At 38.4% G+C, this 19,869-nt stretch overlaps 1 protein-coding gene across 1 annotated transcript; it reads left to right on the forward strand.

Moving 5' to 3' along the window:
* The first annotated feature begins 2,706 nt into the window (after positions 1-2,706).
* Positions 2,707-19,756, forward strand: LOC148861952 (3-phosphoshikimate 1-carboxyvinyltransferase 2-like). The gene is made up of 4 exons (XM_088941690.1): positions 2,707-17,870; positions 18,190-18,431; positions 19,025-19,085; positions 19,181-19,756. Exons 2-4 carry the CDS (start codon positions 18,422-18,424, stop codon positions 19,350-19,352), a joined length of 243 nt encoding a protein of 80 aa, XP_088797816.1. The 5' UTR covers positions 2,707-17,870; positions 18,190-18,421; the 3' UTR covers positions 19,353-19,756.
* Positions 19,757-19,869: the final 113 nt, after the last annotated feature.

Genomic DNA, 19,869 nt, shown 5'->3' on the forward strand with positions numbered 1-19,869 from the left:
GTGAGGACAAGGCTAGCTAATCCTAAGGGGCAGGTGGGACTGATACGAATCTCGAATGTTGAAACGGTGCAGCCTATTATCCGGCCATCATCCGTTGAACCGAACCGAGTGGTTACCACTCACGTGCATGCATGAACGAGTTGCATCACCAAGATCGCTGTCGTTACAACTTCTCTAAGTATTGGTCATTATTTCTAATTATCTTTTGATTGTAACAGCCTTTAGGCTACCCTATGTATCGAAAAAGGGATCATGAACATTTTGAAACCCTAATAACCTTTGTATTACCCTAGTCTCTCAGTTGAGCAATGCCTATCACCAAGCTCACCGAGGAAAGAGGAAGCTTACTTTTTGTCTCCAAGAAGGGGAAGAAGTTGATATTAGATTACTTGAATACATTGTTCATGGCAGCTCCCTTTTACTCAAACATTGACCTTTTGATGGAATGCTTCCGGATTGGTTTCAGAGTAGAGAAGTAGCTTGAGTGGTTCTTAATCCAAGGTGGTAAAAATATAAATTTGTAGGACATACTATTATATTGGGTGGTTAGGTTAGCACGTAAATTAGGTAATCCCAGATGCGATTTGGAACCCCGCTATCCATTCTCACTACCTTTGTGAATAGTTATTAATGTTGCTAGAAAAAGTACTGAGAATTTAAATCACGCCAATCTACTTCTCGTGCAGGCTTGGCTTGGTCATTTTGGAATTGATTTTCATTGTAAAGCAAACCAGGCCTCTTGGAAGTGCAACACTCACTGATGATTGGTTTTAGTATGTAGATTATCCAAGACTAAGATAGAACGAAAAAAAATTCACCTGCAGACCTATGTCTTTGTGCTTCAAACCAAGAGAAGAAAATAACATGAAAGACCATGCAAGATTTAACATAAAATTCTACTGTTTTTTATTTAATTTAATAATACAATACTAACGAACAAGAATCAAGTAAACCCTATTCTGTTTAAAACAAATCCATTGAGCATTCTATCGCTGTAGGTTGAGAGATGAGCTTGAGAACTTCTCCCACCAACCCAAAAGGAAGAAAAAGGGTTAAGTGGGGACGTTGGGAGCATTCCACCACCGAAAAGAAGGAAGAAAATAGAAGGTTGTTGGATTGAATGAAAGCTCGCAAGTCGCAAGGTGAAGTTCTCAACAAGTAATACCAGTTCTGGTAGGGGTCCGAATTCGAGTTCAGATATGCTACCAACCAGACGCTCCCAATATATCAAAGTTCAGATTGGCACCCACAGGCCCCCCACATGCACATCTAACTGTGAATTGGGAACATCTCTCGTGCTTGACATTGGGAGAGATGTTCCCAATACACGGTTGGGTGTGATGTAGGGCATGTGTGGGACGGATGCAAATTCCAATATGTTCCAACCAGACACTCCCCATATGGGAGATGTTCCCAAGGACTCAGATCTGCTACCCACAAGTTCCCACATCTTTATCCATGGGGAGATCGGCTTCAGTGATCACAAGACTGTACTCACATCATTCACACAGGCTCTTACACCATGCATTGGGAATATCTTTGTACTTGTATGTTTTTTTCGCTGGAAGATATTCCCAATGCAAGGCTGCAAGGATTGTGTGACTAGTGCAAGCACGGCCTAGTGAGCAATGAAGCCGATTTCACCCGTGGGACATTAGAATTGTGCATTTTGTCATTCATGGGGAGATGTTCCCAATACACAATAGTGGTGTTCTATGGGTAGGGATTAGACTTGTTCACGGGATGGGCTTTGGGCCTGGCTTTACACTGTGTCGAGCTTGGGCTTCGAGCCAAACCCATTGAAATTTTGGCAAAATCCAAGTTCGAGCCCATCCCATGAACAGCTTCTAATAGGGATGTGAGAACAATTTGCAGGTAATAGATACAAAGTGCCCAAGATGTATGCTGTAATGAGTTGGGATCACCTACCAACAAAACACATTCCAACACTCTACCAACAAAATCTGATATCACATATCTCACTATGAGACCGGGACCCATCATGTATGAGATGTGTGGTGTCAGATCATGTTGGTTGAGTGTTGAAATGTATTTTGTTGGCAAGTAATCAATACTCCGTTATAATGGGTTATTTGTAGGCCTCTCAATGATACTTGAAAATTAGAGGTCTAATCCAGCATCCAATCCGATTATATTGGGTTTTGATGATGTGTTTATGTAATCGGATCAAGTTTGGATTTGACTCCATATTATCTATTTCAAATCTGAATCCAATTATATTATAATATTTATTGATTTTAATATATAAATTTTATATAATTATATTTAAAATTATAAAAATACATTTTTATATATTATATTTATATGAATTTATATACACTAAATTTTATATTTACATCAATTTATTACATATAAAAGTTGAAAATAACTACTTATTTTTTGCGTATATAAAAAAATTAAAGCGAATGCAAGTTTTCAATAAACGGGTCGAATTCATATTTTGCAGAAACTGATTCGAATCGGATCCCAGTTACGGCTCTAGTTATTGGAACAATGTTGGAAGCGTTTTGTTGGTAGCAAACCCCTACCTCTGTTACTGCTAGGGGTCCAATTGTCCAAATTCGACCCAATTATAAACGGAAGAAATTCGCATCACCCTTAACAGTATCGGATTCGAATTCGGATGCCGGGTTGGTATATGGTAGGGATCCAAGGAATTCCATCTTAACGCGCGCACATCCTATTCCCTCCCTTTCCTCGATCACCCGTGAGTGGGAGTTGGTAAGTGAAAACTGAAAACTTGAAAATCCTCGGTTGACTCGAAAGCAAAACAAGGAAGCATCTATGTTTGTCTTCTCACTCTGAAACGTTTTGAACATAGAAGCAGCGATGGCACACGTTAGCAACATGGCTAAGGGCATTCAGAGCGGCATTTTCTATAGCAATCTCCCTAGGACGGAGAAACCCAGAGCTTCTCTATGCCGCATTTGGTTGGGATCAGAAACTAAAAGCTTGCCTTTTGGTGGTCGCAAGTATGGGAAGATTGCTGCAGGTTCCATTGTTTCTGTTAGGGTTCCTCTTAGGGTGTTTTCAGCTTCTGCATCTGTTATCACCTCTGAGAAACCGTCGTCGGCATTGGAGATAGTTTTGCGGCCTATCAAGGATATCTCCGACTGTCAAGCTCCCTTGTTCCAAGTCTTTGTCAAATCGAATTCTCCTCCTCGCCGCACTTTCGGAGATAAACTTTAACTTCTATATTGTTCTTTTTAGTATTTTTTAAATTTTCGTGAGGTTTATTCTTGAATCCAGCCCAATTGAATATTAATTGGGTTCTAGACAATTATGTTACTGAATTGGTTATCTTGGGATTTGGATGCTTAGATGTGAGTAGAAGTGTATAACACTTTAGAATTAGAAATATGCTTGCGAATTCGCATATCTTAAAGAAACTAATCTCGTAATCGTTTTTCATTTTCATTTTAAGGTGGATGAGATTGTGCAAATCATTTGATTGTTGTAAAGTACTCTTTTACTTTTCTCTGTTACTATCTGTTATGATTATAGCTTAGCATTCAGTTTATCTCCCTTATAGAAATTAGTTTGTAGGTTGGTTGGTTTTGAGCAAGTTTATAGTGGAATTTTGATAGAAAGTGGCTATTGCTGTTTGCAAAAAGAAAATATCAAATGCATGAATACATTGGGCCTGAAGATGCCAATTCGAATGGTTCTTCTCCTTTTCCAGAAGTTGTTGAATTTTGGTTTTCCTTATTTACCTTTCCTTAATTTCCAAAAACTTTGTTAACTTGATTTCATTTTATCTGTATATTAATGTTTCTATAATTTTGCCAATTGTATTGAAGTTGGATGCTGTGTTGCTCTCTTGGTTTTATTCTTTCTCCTCCCTAAACAACCCAAATAAGCCATCGTAAGGGAAAGTTTGATCTGATTGGATGCGCGCTTGAAGCCTTGAAAGTTGACCCTTTTTTGACCTTCTCTTTTCTTTTATTGTTCCCCTCCCATCTCATATGTCTAACAGAATAAGTGCAAGTTGTATTCAAAATATTATCAGATTGATTTTATTCTCTTTTTCACAGTCATCCCTATATGTCTGTTAAGAGTAATGCAGTAGTAGTACCCAGACAGAATTGGTGCAGTAGTACAGAGGCTGGCATCCTTATATCTCTATTATGTTTCTAATTTCATCATTGGCCATTTTTCTCGTAATTTATGGCTCAGTACACTTGTACCGTTGTACATGTTCCTCTTAGTAAGTTTATATTGTCACTATCCTTAATAACTCTTAAGCTACTTATTTAATGACTCTGAAATTTTAAACATAAACCAACTATAAATAGACAAACCAAACCCTATCATTGGACCCCATAGAAAAATTTTAAAATGAAAAAAAACCCTGCTGCCCAAAAATGCATAAATACATAAAAATTAAGAAAATTCCAATTTTGACTCTTCAATTGCTGCATCATTAGGTTTAGCCTGACATGCTTGTGATGTGAATTGGTAAAGCAAAGTTTCATGAAACCCAGATCATTTACATTACTTGAATTTTTTAAAGAATTAATTGGTGAAGAAATTGAAACATACGTTTAGAATATCTACCTGTGGAGGTGAAGCCCATTTTTATTGGGAGGATGTTCCAGATTTCCTGTTTTGATTTGATTAAGGATGTAGTAACTAGTTCATGAACTTAATTAAATAAATTCCTATACAGTATTTTCTTTTGACAAATATGTGGGATATGTATTTCAATCTATGCTGATCAAAAAGAAAAACCTTGTAGAAATTATTACCAACCTCCCTATTTAATAGAAGAGAAATAACTATTATTATTGTTATTAATGTTGTGTGGTCACAGAATAATGATATTATCCAATACAAAAATAGATCATAATTAAATATTTAAAACATTTGTCCTTCAGTTTCTATGCCCATGGAGTTGCTCGATGCCATGAGATTTTCTAGTGCTAAATATCTACTAGTAGTGGATTTGATTGGTTCAATCTTATAGTATTTGATGTCGGAATTCACCAATCTGTAATTAACCGGCAAGAGAGCCCATGCATCTGCACAAGTGCATTGGCATGAGGAACAAAGCACAAATATGAAGAATACTGTTAGTGTCGACTGTATAAGGGTAGTTTAGTCTTTCTATTTATGTTTAAGCTGATGTGTAATGTTTATGTTAAGTGATGTGTCCCATACTTAAGTAGGGACATAATAGTCTTTTGTTTTATTTAATAGAAACATATAAATATAACCTGACCGACCAGAGAGATGGACTTTTCTCTCTTGTTCGAACTAGTTTTCTCCTTCTCCTTTCTTCTCTTCTCTTATTCTCTTTTCTATCTCTTCTAATCTTCCTCTAATACTATTTCTAACAGAATTCTAGTGCAGGTCTGAACTTTATCATGGTATCAAAGCCACTGTGACAAAATCAGATCTGCCCAGAATTCTATTCTATCACCATTCAGCCTAGGGTTTTACAGTTTTCTTCATCATCTGTTGGAGATAGGGAAAAGGGCTGAAAAGGAGTCATCGCCCTTTCCCTTTGGAGGTTTTCATGCCTCCTGTTAGTGGTTTAGTGGGTGTTTGTAGTGGTTTGGTTTTTGGTGATCAAATAGGCGGGCTATGTTAACAACTGTTATTTTTCTTATGTATAGTACCGCAGGGGTACTATTGTACTTTTACTCTTTTTTATTTTAGTTGCTGTCACCCTAGTATATATATTAAAAAAGTTATGCCTCCGGCATCATCTTTTGCTCTCAGTTCTCTCTTCTCTCTTCTTCTCTCTCTCTTTTCTCTCTTCTTTCATTCTTCTCTCCTGCATAACATGGTATCAGAGTGGGACTATCAGATTTGAAAGGAGAAGTCGAGTGAACAGTTTTTTTCCTTCTTCGCACCAGATTTCTAGATCAGCCGCCCTCATCTGCTGTTTGGTTGATTGAAGATCTCACACACTGAAGTAACTTTTCTCTCTCTCTCTCTTACCTTTTTTTTTCTGGTCGTGTGCCAGGGCAAAACCTGTACTAGGTCTGCCGATCGGATGTGAAGTGATCAACACCTCTTTCTTTCCTTTTTTGTGGGGTCGACTGATCCCTGTGAAACTGTAGGTCGTGAGGACCTTTTGTGTGTTGCAACAGCAGCTTTTATGGTGAATTGAGGGTCAGAAAGTGACCAGTACTTGCTGTAACAGCAGTCCTGTTGATGCGTAGGTCAAGAGATGACCTGTATGCACTGTGGCAACACTTGTGTTGAGCTTGTAAGTCAAGGAATGACCTGTTAGTGATGTAACAACACCTGTGTTTTTACAAAAGGAGGTGTGTTTCTGAAGAACAATTTTTTTTTTGTTCCCCCTCAATGTTGAATTTCTTTAAGGCTGTGTACCCCATTTAAGAGTTGTTTTTGAATCTGAAATCATGAGTGGTGAAGATTCTGTTACATCCGGTGTTTCCTCAATGCTGAATGGAATGAGTGGGGGTGTGGACCTATCCTTTCCCATGGCTGTTATTCCTCTTGATGGTTTAAATTATTTAGAGTGGTCAAGATGGATCAAGCTGTACATCACTGCAAGGGGAAAGATATGTTATATTAATGGGAGAATCAAAGAACCACATTCTGGGAGTGCTGAATATGATGGATGGAACCAGGAAAACAGCATGGTCATGTCTTGGCTTTTAGTTTCTATGCAACCTCAAATAAGAAGGAATTTCATGTGGGTTGAAACAACAAATGAGATATGGGAACAAGCAAAATCAACATATTTAGAACTGCGACACTATGCAAAAATCTACCAGCTACAGGCAGAATCGTCTACTTGTAAACAAGGGGAGAGGTGTCTATCTGTGTACTACTCAGACTTGACCTCTGTCTGGAAGGAGTTAGATCATTATCAGAGTGTGGACTAGAAGTGTGATGAATATGCAAAATTGTACAAAAGACTTGTCTCCCAACAGAGAGTGTTTGCTTTCTTACATGGTTTGAACCCTACATATGAATCTATCAGAGCCTAGATCCTAGGTAGCAAAGATCTTCCATCAGTTCAAGAAGTTTATGCTCTTGTACAATCAGAAGAAAGCAGAAGGAATCTGATGAACAATTCTGGAGGAGATGTAGTTGTATTGACAGTGAAAGGGAGTGTTACTACCGGTGGGGGAAATACTTCTAAAAAGGGGGATCTTCAGAAAAAGATGGATGACAAGGACAAATTGTGGTGTACTTATTGCCAAAAACCCCGACACACCTGAGACACATGCTGGGATCTTCATGGGAAGCCGAAATGGGCTCAAGATCTGAATAAGAAGCAAGGTTCAGATACGAATAAAAAGTCAGGACAACAAGATACAAGAAAACATACTATGGCAAACATGGCTACTCAGGAGAATCAGCCCCCCATTCATACTGTGACTCAGACACATTCATCTGGATCTGACCCAAGGGAGGATATTATAAATTCCTTTTGTGACCATTTAGAGCTCTATGGTAGAGCAATTCGTCAGATGGATGCTTCTGCCTCAACTTCATTTACGTCTACATCAGGTAACACTGCTACAACTTTCCATGTTGCTTCTCATAATCCTGACACTCCCTGGATCATTGATTCTGGAGCGTCAAAACACATGACTGGTACGTCCTCTTACTTTCAAACCTATCACCTTCTTTCTGGAAGAGACAAGGTAAGACTAGCTGATGGATCATACACTACCATAGCTGGTGAAGGAACCATTTCTCTCCCTCTCGGCCTTACCCTCTTTGATGTTTTACATGTTCCGAAATTTCCCATTAATTTGTTCTCTGTTAGTAGTATTACTAATTCCTTAAACTACTTGATGACCTTTTTTCCCTTCTTACTGTGTGATCTAGGATCTGGCCTCGGGAAGGATGTATGGTTGGTGGACTTTACATGCTGGAGAATAAGGCTGGTCTTCAAGTCACAGAGTCTAAGAGTCAAGTTTATTTATGTCATTGTTGTCTTGGTCATTTATCTTTTGAGTCTTTGAAAGTAGTGTTTTTAGAATTGTTTAAGTAAATGTGTTTCAAATTTCTCTTGTCAAACTTGTCAATTGAGTAAGCAGTGTAGAATTCATTTTCTTTCAAAAAATAATAAATCTGAGTTTTCTTTTTACATTGTTCATTCTGATGTGTGGGGCCCTGTTACTTTACCATCTAAGAGTGGCTACAAGTATTTTATTACCATTATCGATGATTATTCTAGATATACATGGGTATCTCCCATGCGGACCAGGGATGAAGTACAAAAAATTATCCAAGATTTTTAGCGGATGGTCTTCACCCAATTTCAAATTGAAATCCAAATTTCTCAATCAGATAATACCAAAGAGTATTTTCATAGTGATCTCACGGAATTTTTTGCTTCACATGGTTCACTTCACCGTAGCTCTTGTGCCCGAACACCACAACAAAATGGTGTTGCTGAAAGAAAGAACCGACACCTCCTTGAAGTGGCTTGGGGTTTACTACTCCATATGAATGTCCCAAAATGCTTTTGGCTTGAGGTTATCCTTTGTGCTACCTACCTCATCAACCGTATGCCTTCTCGTTGGTTAGAGTGCAAAACCCCACATTAGCTTCTCTTTCCTAAGGCCCCCCTTCTTCCCATTCATCTTCGTGTATTTGGTTGTCGTTGCTTTGTCCAAAATCTGTCACCCACTCATGGAAAATTGGATCCTCGTGCTATTCCTTGCATATTTCTGGGGTACTCCACTCAGAAGGGATACCGTTGTTTTGATCTTGTTTCTCGGAAATTCTATGTTTCTATAGATGTCTTTTTCTTTGAGAGTGAGCATTTTTTCCCTGTTTCTCCTCAGTGGGAGAGTAAGAATGAGGAGAAACTGGTTCAGCTCCCTCCTCTTCATGATCCTCTTTTTCGTGTCTTCTTTCGTCGTCACAAAGGCCAACCAAATTCAAGAGCTGTGGAGAATCCAGAAGCTGTACCTCCAATGCCATTAAACTCTTCGGGGGCGGATTACACTCACTCAGGTATCTTGGTTCCCATTGATGTCCTTGACCCCATTGCAATTGATACCTCTATTGCTAATGACCTTGACCTTCCTATTGCTCACAGGAAATGTGTTAGATCGTGCACCACTAAACATCCCATTTCACACTTTGTTTCCTATGAAAACATTTCACATTCTTTTCGAGCCTTTCTCACATCCATTGATAGTGTCCCTATCCCTAAGAATGTGGCAGAAGCTCTTTCAGTACCTGAATGGACAAATGCTATGAAGGAAGAAATTAATGCCCTTCATAAAAATGGCACATGGGAACTTGTAGATCTTCCTATGGGAAAGGATCTAGTTGGATGTAAATGGGTGTTCATAGTCAAACATAGGGCTAATGGCACGGTGGAGAGGTATAAAGCTTTGTTTAGTGGCAAAGGGGTTTACACAAGTGTACGGAGTTGATTATGTAGAGACATTTGCACCCGTTGCCAAGATGAATTCCATTAGAGTTCTATTCTCTCTTGCTGCTAATCTTGACTGGGATCTACATCAGCTTGATATCAAGAATGCATTCTTGAATTGTGACCTTGAAGAGGAAGTTTACATGAAACAACTCCCTGGTTTTCACACATTGTTTGTGAAAAGAGAAGGTAAAATTGCTGCTTTGATAGTATATGTTGATGATATAATTATCATTGGCGACTAGAAGGATGAAATCCAAAAAGGGGTATCTTGCCACACAGTTTGAAGTAAAGGATCTAGGTCCTCTAAGATACTTCCTAGGAATTGAAGTTGCCCGCTCAAAAAGGGGTATCTTCATTTCCCAAATGAAGCATGTCCTAGATTTATTCCAAGATACAGGAAAAATGGGAGTGAAGCCAGTTGATTTCCCTATTGATCCTAACCATAAATTAGGTGACAGCCAAGGTGAACCTATCAAGGATGTGAAACAGTTTCAGAGACTTATAGGGAGATTGTTATATCTTTCTATGACCCGCCCAGACATTGCATATGCAGTTGGTGTCCTTAGCCAGTTCATGCATGCTTCTATGACCATTCATCTTGAAGCAGTAGAAAGAATCCTCCGGTACCTTAAAAGGTTTCTAGGTGTTGGCTTGTTGTTTCAAAGGCACAAACATTTGAAAGTTGAAGTGTATACTAATGCAGATTGGGCAGCATCCCTAAATGATAAAAAGTCAACTAGTGGCTATTGTACCTTCATAGGAGGAAATCTAGTTACCCGGAGAAGCAAAAAGCAAAGTGTGGTAGCTAGATCCAATGTTGAAGCTGAATATCAAGCAATTGCTCATGGAGTGGCTGAAATTATGTGGATAAAGAATCTGTTGAGTGAGTTGGGTTTTCCAGTGGACAATCTATGACCATATTCTGTGATAACAAAGCAACCATAAACATTGTTGCTAACCCTGTGCTACATGATAGAACTAAACACATCGAAGTCGATAAGCATTTTATCAGAGAGAAGGTTATCACAGGGGAAGTGTGTACTCCCTATGTCAGCTTTGAGGATCAACTTGCAAACATCTTTACAAAAGGACTACACCACTCATGGCATCACGATTTATGTGACAAGTTGGGGATTATTGACATCAATGTCCCAACTTGAGGGGGAGTGTTAACATTTGTTATTTTTCCTATGTATAGTACCACAGGGGTACTATTGTACTTTTACTCTTTTTTATTTTAGTTGTTGTCGCCCTAGTATATATATTAAAAAAGTTGCACCGCCAACAACATCTTTTGCTCTCAGTTCTCTCTTCTCTCTCCTTCTCTCTCTCTCTCTCTCTTTTTTCTCTTCTTCCATTCTTCTCTCCTACATAACGGGCTAAATGTGTTTTTCAATGTGAATCAAGTGGTTGGTGAGTTGCTAGTGCTATGGTGTGTGTTCAGGTAGTTGGGTGGTGCTGAAAGTGAAGAAATCAGCAATGGGTATTGCTGAAAATTGTGATTGTAGGTGGTTTCACTTGTGTGCAATGTGGTGAAAAGTGATTTAGAAGTTTGATATACGAAAAAAAAGGAATTCAGATATGGGAGACAGTAGTGAGCACAAATCTAGTGTTATGGTTCTCACCGACTACTTAAATGTTCAGATGACTTCTATCCAGTTGAATGGGGAGAATTATGTGCCTTGGGTGCACATTGTAGAGGTCTTTCTTAGAGTTAAGAATAAAGTGAAGCATGTAAGAGAAGAAAAACCTCTCACTAACTCTTAGGAGTATAGTGATTGGAAACAAAAAGATGCACTAATTATGACCTGGTTATAGAATAGTATGGAACCTAAGAACAGTGTGAATTTTATGTTCCTAGATACACAAGGAGATTTGGACCATGCCAAGAAATTGTACTCAGGACAAGACAATACTACTAGAATGTATCGGCTTTATCAGGAGTACTTTAATTTGCAACAGGGTAATCAAAGTCTTGAGGAGTACTATTCTCGCATGAGGAACCTTCGTAATGAGTTGAATGTGTACCATCCCCTCACTTTTGATGTTAATATTTAGCAACAACAGAGAGAACAACTAGATGTGACCAGATTTTTAGTAGGGTTGAAATCTGAATATGAACCAGTGAGAGCACAGATACTAGGAGGGTTAGCTCTTCCGTCTCTAGAAGAGGTGTTTGCCCATCTTCAGAGAATTTCTATTGGGCCCACAGAGAATTCTAATATCTCTGACCGGTCTACCTTTGCAGTGACGAGAGGGGGAGGTCGCGGTGTTAAAGGTGGAGTTCGGGGAGTTCAGCTTGGTCGTAGTGGTGGTGGTGGACGTGTTGGAAGTTGAGATTCAAGGGGAGCTCATGGTAGAGTACGTAGTAATGGTCCGAGGAGGTGTACACATTGTGGTATTGAAGGGCACACCATTAACTTTTGTTATGGTTTGCACGACCCACCTTCAACTTGGGCAAATCATGTAGTGGCCAGTGATGGTAGTTCAAGACAGGATATCCAACAAACTGATCAGATGCCCTTTACATCTACGGATGTCTTTAGGAAGGAGATGATGAGTGTCCCACGTGATGATTATGAGCAGTTTATCCAGGCCACCTCTCAACAGAATACAACTACTCTCGCACATTTAGGTATGGCTTGTCTGGCATCCAAACCCACCTCCTGGATTATCGACTCTGGAGCTTCCGATCATATGACTGGGACTCCAGTTGTGTTTTCCCCCCTTTCACAATGCTCCACATCACATTTTGTTACCCTTGCTAATAATTCCACATCCTTCATTTGTGGTGTTGGTAATATTAACATAGACCCTTTATCCCTGTCCTCATTTTTGTATGTTCCCAAATTCCCTTTTAATCTTATGTCTGTTAGTAAGCTAACCAAGTCTCTTAATTGTTCTATCATCTTTTACCCCTCTTCTTGTGTTTTTAGGATCTCAAGACGAAGATGAAGATTAGTGGAGGGTATGAAGCCGGTGGACTGTATTATCTTGATGTTGGTGGTGGTTCGTCAACAACTTTTCAGACATCTCTTTCTCCTCTTCAGTGGCACTGTAGCCTTGGTCATCCATCGCTTAAAGCACTGAAGTCACTTATTCCATTGTTGAGTCATCTTTCTGTTTTGGATTGTGAGTCATGTTAGTTGGAGAAACATCATTGTGTTCCCTTTAGTCCTAGGGTTGATAATCGTATGTTGTGTCATTTTTCTTTAGTTCATTTAGATATTTGGGGTCCAAATAAAATAGTCATACAATGGTTACAAATATTTTGTTATTTTTGTTGATGATAAGGATGACGTGACTTTACCTAATGAAAGAAAGGAGTGAATTTTTTTCCATTTTTCAAAAATTTTATGCTGAAATTCGCAACCAATTTGGTGTACACATTAAGATTCTTCGCTTTGGTAATAGTCGTGAATACTTTTATACACCGTTTCAGGTGTGTTTGGAACAATATGGCATTATCAATCAAACTTTATGTACCTATACACTTCAGCAAAATGGGATGGCTAAGAGAAAGAACCGCCATCTTTTGTTTTCTACTCGGTCCCTTTTGTATCATATGAATGTACCCAAACGTTTTTTGAGTGATGTTGTGCTTACATCTTGTTTCCTCATTAACCAGATGCCCACGCCCATCCTTGAAAGTCATTCTCCTTCCACCACTTTGTTTCCTACCTTGTCTTCTTTTCCTCTTACTCCCAGGGTTTTAGGTGTGTATGTTTTGTTCATAATTTTGGACTTAGAGTGGACAAATTAGATGCACGATCCACTAAGTGTATCTTCCTTGGTTATTCCCAGACCCAAAAAGGGTATAAGTGTTATAACCCCAGTTCTCGACGTTCCTTTGTGTGCCTTGATGTTACTTTCTTTGAATCTATTATATTTTTTTCTAGGTCCGGTGATGTCTTTTCTTCTTCCTAACCTCCTCATCTTCTAGTTCCTGTTGAGGACCCCATCCCACTTGTTCCGATTGTGACTAAGTCTTCGCCTCTAGTGCAACTTCCTATTTAACGACCACCCATCCGCCAAGTGTATACACATTAATGACATGTACTAGATCCTCCTCTAGCTTCTTCACCGTCGACAGATCCGACAGTTGCCCCCCCACCATCTCCACCTCCTATTTTTGACTCTGATCTTTCTATTTCCTTGCGGAAAGGTAAATGCAGATTTACATTTCATCCCGTTTCCAATTATGTTTTTGAATCTCACATTTTTGCTTCCCATCGTCAGTTTGTTTCTCTGTTATCTTCTATTTCGGTTACTACGGATGTCCAGGAAGCCCTTGCCTCTCTAGGGTGGCGCCATGCAATGGAAGAAGAACTCTTAGCTTAGGCTCATAATCACATGTGGGATCTCACCATGCTCCCTCTTGGTAAGCATGTTATGGGTTGTAAGTGGGTATACACTATTAAGTATTTACCTGATGGTAGTGTAGAGCGATTGAAAGCTCAACTGATTGCCAAAGGCTATTCCCAAACATATGGTATTGACTATATGGAGACCTTCTCTCCTGTTGCTAAAATTGGTTCCATTCGTGTTTTGATATCTTTAGCTGCTATGTATGATTGGCCTCTGTTTCAACTTGACATCAAGAATGCCTTTTTACATGGTAATCTCCTTGAAGAGGTTTGTCTATATGGAGCAACCACCTGGGTTTGTTTTGATCTTTGGTTTGCAACAAGTTGGAAATCGGTTAAAATGAAAAGCTTTCTTCTTGTACTTCTAGATTCTAATTCTTTGAGATGCAATCTGTTCTATGTTGGTTCTAAAGAATCCAAGCACCAACTTTTGTTTTGAAACCCACTTGTTCTTGGGTTATAACCAATTTATCGGTCAATAAGCTAAAAGAAACTTTAATTTATCTTAATGAGTTAACTGAAGTTCCGGCAGTTATGATTCAAGATGAAAGGAATTCCAGTGAAACACTTGTGCCCAACTACAGGAACTTTGACCTTGAAAAGAACAAGAGAGAAATCTTCTGATCTTTCTCTTATCTTTTTCTTGTTCTACATGTTCTTTCAAAAAGGTTTATTTCTTTCTATCCAAATAATTTATATTTGAATCATGTTATATCCCAAAGTTCTAAGAATGTGAGGACCTCCAAACTGCATCAAACGTAATTTGCAACCTGGTACTGCAGTATTAGTTCAACTGTTTTAAGTTTCTTCCTATACCTTCATTGTAAATTGTTTCCTAGAAATTATTTAGCACCCGAAGAGATGATTTTAGGCTGTTGCACACAGTTAAAACATGCAATCTGGTGATGTAGTATGAGTTCAAATGTTAGAAGTTGTTTCTTCCCATATATTTGATGGAAATTCATTTTCTAGGGGACATCTACTGCTCGGTTTTGAAATATTGATTTTATGTAAATAGGATTTAGTTTGTTATGCTTCTATGGAGCTTTTTTTTTTTTTTTAATTTCTATTTACCTATGCAAAGAGGACTTATTTTGTTGATTCAAAGGGGGTATGATTTACCAAGAGATGGATCAAGTTAAAGTTTTAAAAAGTTAGAAAGTAATTATCCCCTTTTTATTGGAAATATTCACTTTTCTTGTGTACATCTGTAGGATCCTTCTTGTAGTAGTGGGGACTCTAGACTCACCTAATTTTTTATTTGCAATTCTTTTTTTTTTTTTTCATTTTTTTTTTGCATCTACATAGGTCAAGCTGTGCATGTTGTTTGCATATGACATTTTTTTATGATAAAACTATGAAGGATTAAATCCAAATTAAGCTTATGGACAAATGCCTTAGAAACAAGAGGTTTTAAAATAAGTAGGACTAAAAAGGTATATGACATGCAAATTTAGTAATGATAAGAGTATAAATCAAGATACACTTAGGATTGGAGACCAATAGATAATTCAATGTGACCATTTCCAGTACCTTGGTTCAATAATTCATAACAAGGGAGAGATTGAGGAGGATTTCACCCCAAGAATTAGAGCAGGATTAATGGAGGGTTGCATCTAGACTTTTATGTGATAGGAGAATACCACTTGGATTAAAAGGAAAATGCTATAAAAAGTGTAGAGAGATATATTGTATTTGGTTGTATTCAGGTTTTATTTCAAGGAGGATGTTGGAGGTTTTGGGGGACTTGTATGTATTTATGGGAGGAATAGGGGCCTATGTGAAATTTTGATATAATTTGGTCTTTTGCTTATTTAATCCATTGGTTGTGTGGGATTAGGGTTAAGTGAGACTGTGGGAGTGGATATTTTGTTGTGAGTCTATAGAGAGGTCAGTCTTGCATCTCTTTTTTTATCAGTAAAACAGGAAAATTTTTTATTAAGATATAAAATGAATTTACATCAGTGGGCAGCCTCGGCTACCCCTACAAAAAAAAAAAAAGAACAACAAAAACCCCCAAGAGTTTGCTTTTAATATTACAACTGTGCCCGAAAACCATGTTCTCTTCTAGCCCCTTATTTTGCCAATTGATCTACTAGACTGTTGGCCGACCTCGGTATCCACTGAACTATTGTTTGCATATCTTTTGACAGACTTCTGAACTTTTTGATCTCATTTCTGAACCAAGGGTTCTTTTCATCTTTTCTCAACCAGCTTAGGATTACTTTAGAATCACCTTGAATTATCAATTTTTGAATGCCTAACTCCACAGATTTTTGTAGACCATACATGACTGCCTCTTGCTCAACTCTTGGGGAATCCCCTTTCCCAATTGATCCTGAGAACATCCCCAAAATTTCTCCCCTATCATTTCTTATCACTCCTATCCCAGAATGGCCTGGATTGCCAAAGCTACTACCATCGAAGTTCAGCTAAAGAAAATCAACTATATGTGGAGCCCACTGTTGTACAAGTATTTTTTTTTTCTCGGAAGAAGAGGAACCTGCAATCACCCTCTAATTTCTGAGTATATCATCAATAGTAAAATCAGAGAACACCTTCCTATGGATCAAGGTTCAAAATATCAATACATATTGGCTGATACATATCGTATTGGGAGCTTCCTGATACACCCCTACAGAGGGTATATCGGGGTTTTGACTGGCTCAGGGGGTGGGCAGACCTTAGACCGGCCCCTCTGAACCGGATTTGAAAAAAAAAGCTAAAAAAACTAAGATGTTTGCTATTTTCTTTCCATCTTTCTTCCTCCTATTTTCTTATTGGTTTGCTATTCTCTTTCTTGCCGATTGACAAGCAATTGTAAGGCCAGCTATGCTGTATGTAGTGGAGTGTTGGGCAGTCAAGAAACAACATGTCCAGAAAATGAATGTGGCGGAAATGCAAATGCTAAGATGGATGAGTGGAAAAACTAGAAAGGATAGGATTAGGAATGAAGTTATCCATAGGAACCTAGAAGGAGCTCCAATAGGTGATAAAATGGGAGAGAGTAGACTAAGATGGTTTGGGCATGTGCATAGAAGACCACCAACTGCAACAATTAGAAGTAGGGGTGTCAACGGTATTTGAAAATCCATTCATTAAAAAAAAAACGGTATTCAAAAATCTGATTTCAAACTCAAGATTTGACATAATCGAATCGAATTCAGATAATTTGAATATTATAATTAGTCAAATTCGGATATGACCTGATTCGATGCGATAAGTACTCAAATTTGACCAATTATTTAATTCTTATATAAAATATATAAATATTTTGTATAATTTATATAATAATTAAATTATGTATATAACTTATATATTTATATACTTTATATAAAAAATATTTATTTTATATATTTACTAATTACCTAAAATAATTAATTGGTCGAATACGAATATCGAATTTTCTAATTGGATTCGAATTCGGATATTGCCTAATTTGATTCAAATTTGATATGTTTACACCCCTAGTTAGAAGTGATTTGTTACACATTGAAGGGGCTAGAAGAGCTTGGGGTAGACTAAAAAGGACATGGGTAGAAATAGTAAGAAATGATTTAAGCACTAATAATTTAACAGTGTATATGGCTTTAAATAGAACAGATTGGCAAAACAGGATTCATGTATCTGACCCTATATGGTTGGGATAAGGCATAGATAATGATGACGATGATCTCCACACTTCCACAGGTGAAGCTCTCCGGATCTATTTGTAGTCAGTATTTGACTGCACTGCTTATGACAGCTCCTTTGGCCTTAGGAGATGTGGAAATTGAGATTACTGATAAATTAATTGCCATCCCTTATGTTAAGATGACACTGAAATTGATGGAACGCTTTGGAGTCACAGTTAGAGTAGTAGTGGCTGGGACCTTTTTTTCAATCAGAGGTAGTCAAAAACACAATTATGTCTGATAACATTGTACCACTTTGTACAAGCTATTTATATTGGAATTAGTTTTCCTTGGAAATAAAATCAGCTCTCCTGGAAATGCTTATGTAGAAGGTGACACATCAAGTGCTATTTACTTCCTGCTGGTTCTGCAGTCACTGGTGGTACCATCACTGTAGAAGGTTGTGGGACAAGTAGTTTAAAGGTACCACATATGGCTACATGTTGCCTTGTCTCTAGCTCTTAAGGCCTTTGCCATATATTACTGTGCAGGGGCCGAGCCAGGGGGGATCCAAGGGAGCCACAACCCCACTATGACCCAAAATTTTTTATTTAAATGAGACTCTTTTATGTATATTTTCCCTCTCCCCCATTCCCCACCCCTATGGTCCCCCCCCCCCCCCCCCAATCTAGACTAGGTTTTGGCCTCCCTCATAAAAAATTCCTGGCTCCACCCCTGTTACCGTGTTGATAGTAACTGACTTTTCCAACATTACCTCTTTTGCTTTTCCCTGTTGGTGTAGGGAGATTTGAAATTTGCTGAGATCATTGAAAAGATGGGAGCAAAAGTTTCCTAGACAGAGAGCAGTGTTGCTGTCAAGGGTCCACCCTGAGATTCTTCCAATCAGAAACGTTTACGTGCCATTGATGTCAATATGAGAATGATGATTGATATTGCAATGATCCTTGCTGTTGCCATACTGTTTGCTGATTGTCCCACTGCCATAAGAGATGGTCTGATTTAGTTCATGAGAAATGGCTATAAGTAATGCTGGTTCATTACTCCTTTTTGGTATCTGAATAGTTGGGCTAGTGGATCAGATGTTAGCAGGAATACAGAGGTGGGGACAAAGCAGGATAAACATGAGGCCCACTGGCCATACCAGTGAGAGCCTGCAGTTCTATGGGTTTGATCCTATGCCTCTGCTATGGGAATGATGCCGATTGACCATCTTATCTACCAACAAAGTCTTTGGCACTTGTTTATTACCTACAAAATACTGACATATAATATTTTGGATGAGGCTTCTCTTTCCTGATTGCCACAAAATTTGGTAAATCAGATGACTATGATCATCCTGCACTGTAACCAAACAAAAAAAAAAGGAAAGGAGGGGACTATGATCATTCAATCAAGTTGATTTCTTAGTTAACTTGAAGATTTATTTAATGAAACTGGAGTGGCTGGACCCAACCTTTCTGACTGTACCACCATGTGTGGTACTGATACACATGCCAAATCAAAGCCCTAGAAAGACACCCTTGGTGTTGCAAATAATGGTTATTCCTAATGTATGTTGTTGAGGCATTGGGATCTTAGCTTCTGCCCTTTTATCTTTTTCTTTTCTTTATTGTCAGTGGCTAGTTGGAGAGTGAAGGAAACAGAGGGTATGATTGCCATTTGCACAGAACTCGGAAGGTTGGTGTCATTTGGTTACTTGTGCATTTGAGTTTCCTTCATACTACCTGGTAACATTGTTGACATTTCTTTTCTTTTGGGTTGTTTAACATCAGCTGGGACCTGGGAGCAACAGTAGAAGAAGGGCCTGTTTACTGTGTGATCACTCCACCCGAGAGATCGAATGTGACAGTCATTGACACATATGATGATCATGGAATGGCCATGGCATTCTCTCTTGCCACCTGTGCAGATGTTCTCTGGTTGCACCCTGAAGACCTTCCCTGACTACTTTGACGTTCTCCAGAGGTTTACAAGGCATTAGAATATGGAAGAACGGAAATTAAAAGACTAGCTAACCAACAGCCAACAGGCAGGTTACTCACAATGAGGTTATCTCTCAGGATAACTATTATTAAAGTAGAGAATAAACCACTTCTTCCTTTATCCCCTTGTAATCTATCATGGGTTGTGATCGTCCATTAAAGGTTATTTCTTGTTTGTGGACGCTGTAATTTGATCCGAGCCCATCCCTTGGCATTATTATTTGCAATTTTCATTAACAACCATGCTTTGGGACCCATGTCACTAAATCTCATTCAAGTTATTAATATTAGGTGCACAATTTTTGTTATCAAAAACTGATTGATTATTGGGATTCAATGATAACAGAAATGAAGTCATTTTGGAGATCTGACATCGGCTTTCAATAATCAAATCCAATGAAAACATACAAGTATGGAGGACGAAATCCGATCTCTCAACAATCAACTCAGGAATGGAGGCAACCAAGGGCACGACATGG

Source organism: Nelumbo lutea, chromosome 4 (assembly GCF_056320005.1).
Source record: "Nelumbo lutea isolate HS-2025 chromosome 4, American lotus-T2T, whole genome shotgun sequence".
Classification (NCBI taxonomy): domain Eukaryota; kingdom Viridiplantae; phylum Streptophyta; class Magnoliopsida; order Proteales; family Nelumbonaceae; genus Nelumbo; species Nelumbo lutea.

Excerpts from the sequence above, each read along its gene's own strand:
- LOC148861952 (XM_088941690.1), top strand. Across the intron at positions 19,086-19,180 it reads ATTTGCACAGAACTCGGAAG|CTGGGACCTGGGAGCAACAG; the intron begins GTTGGTGTCATT and ends GTTTAACATCAG.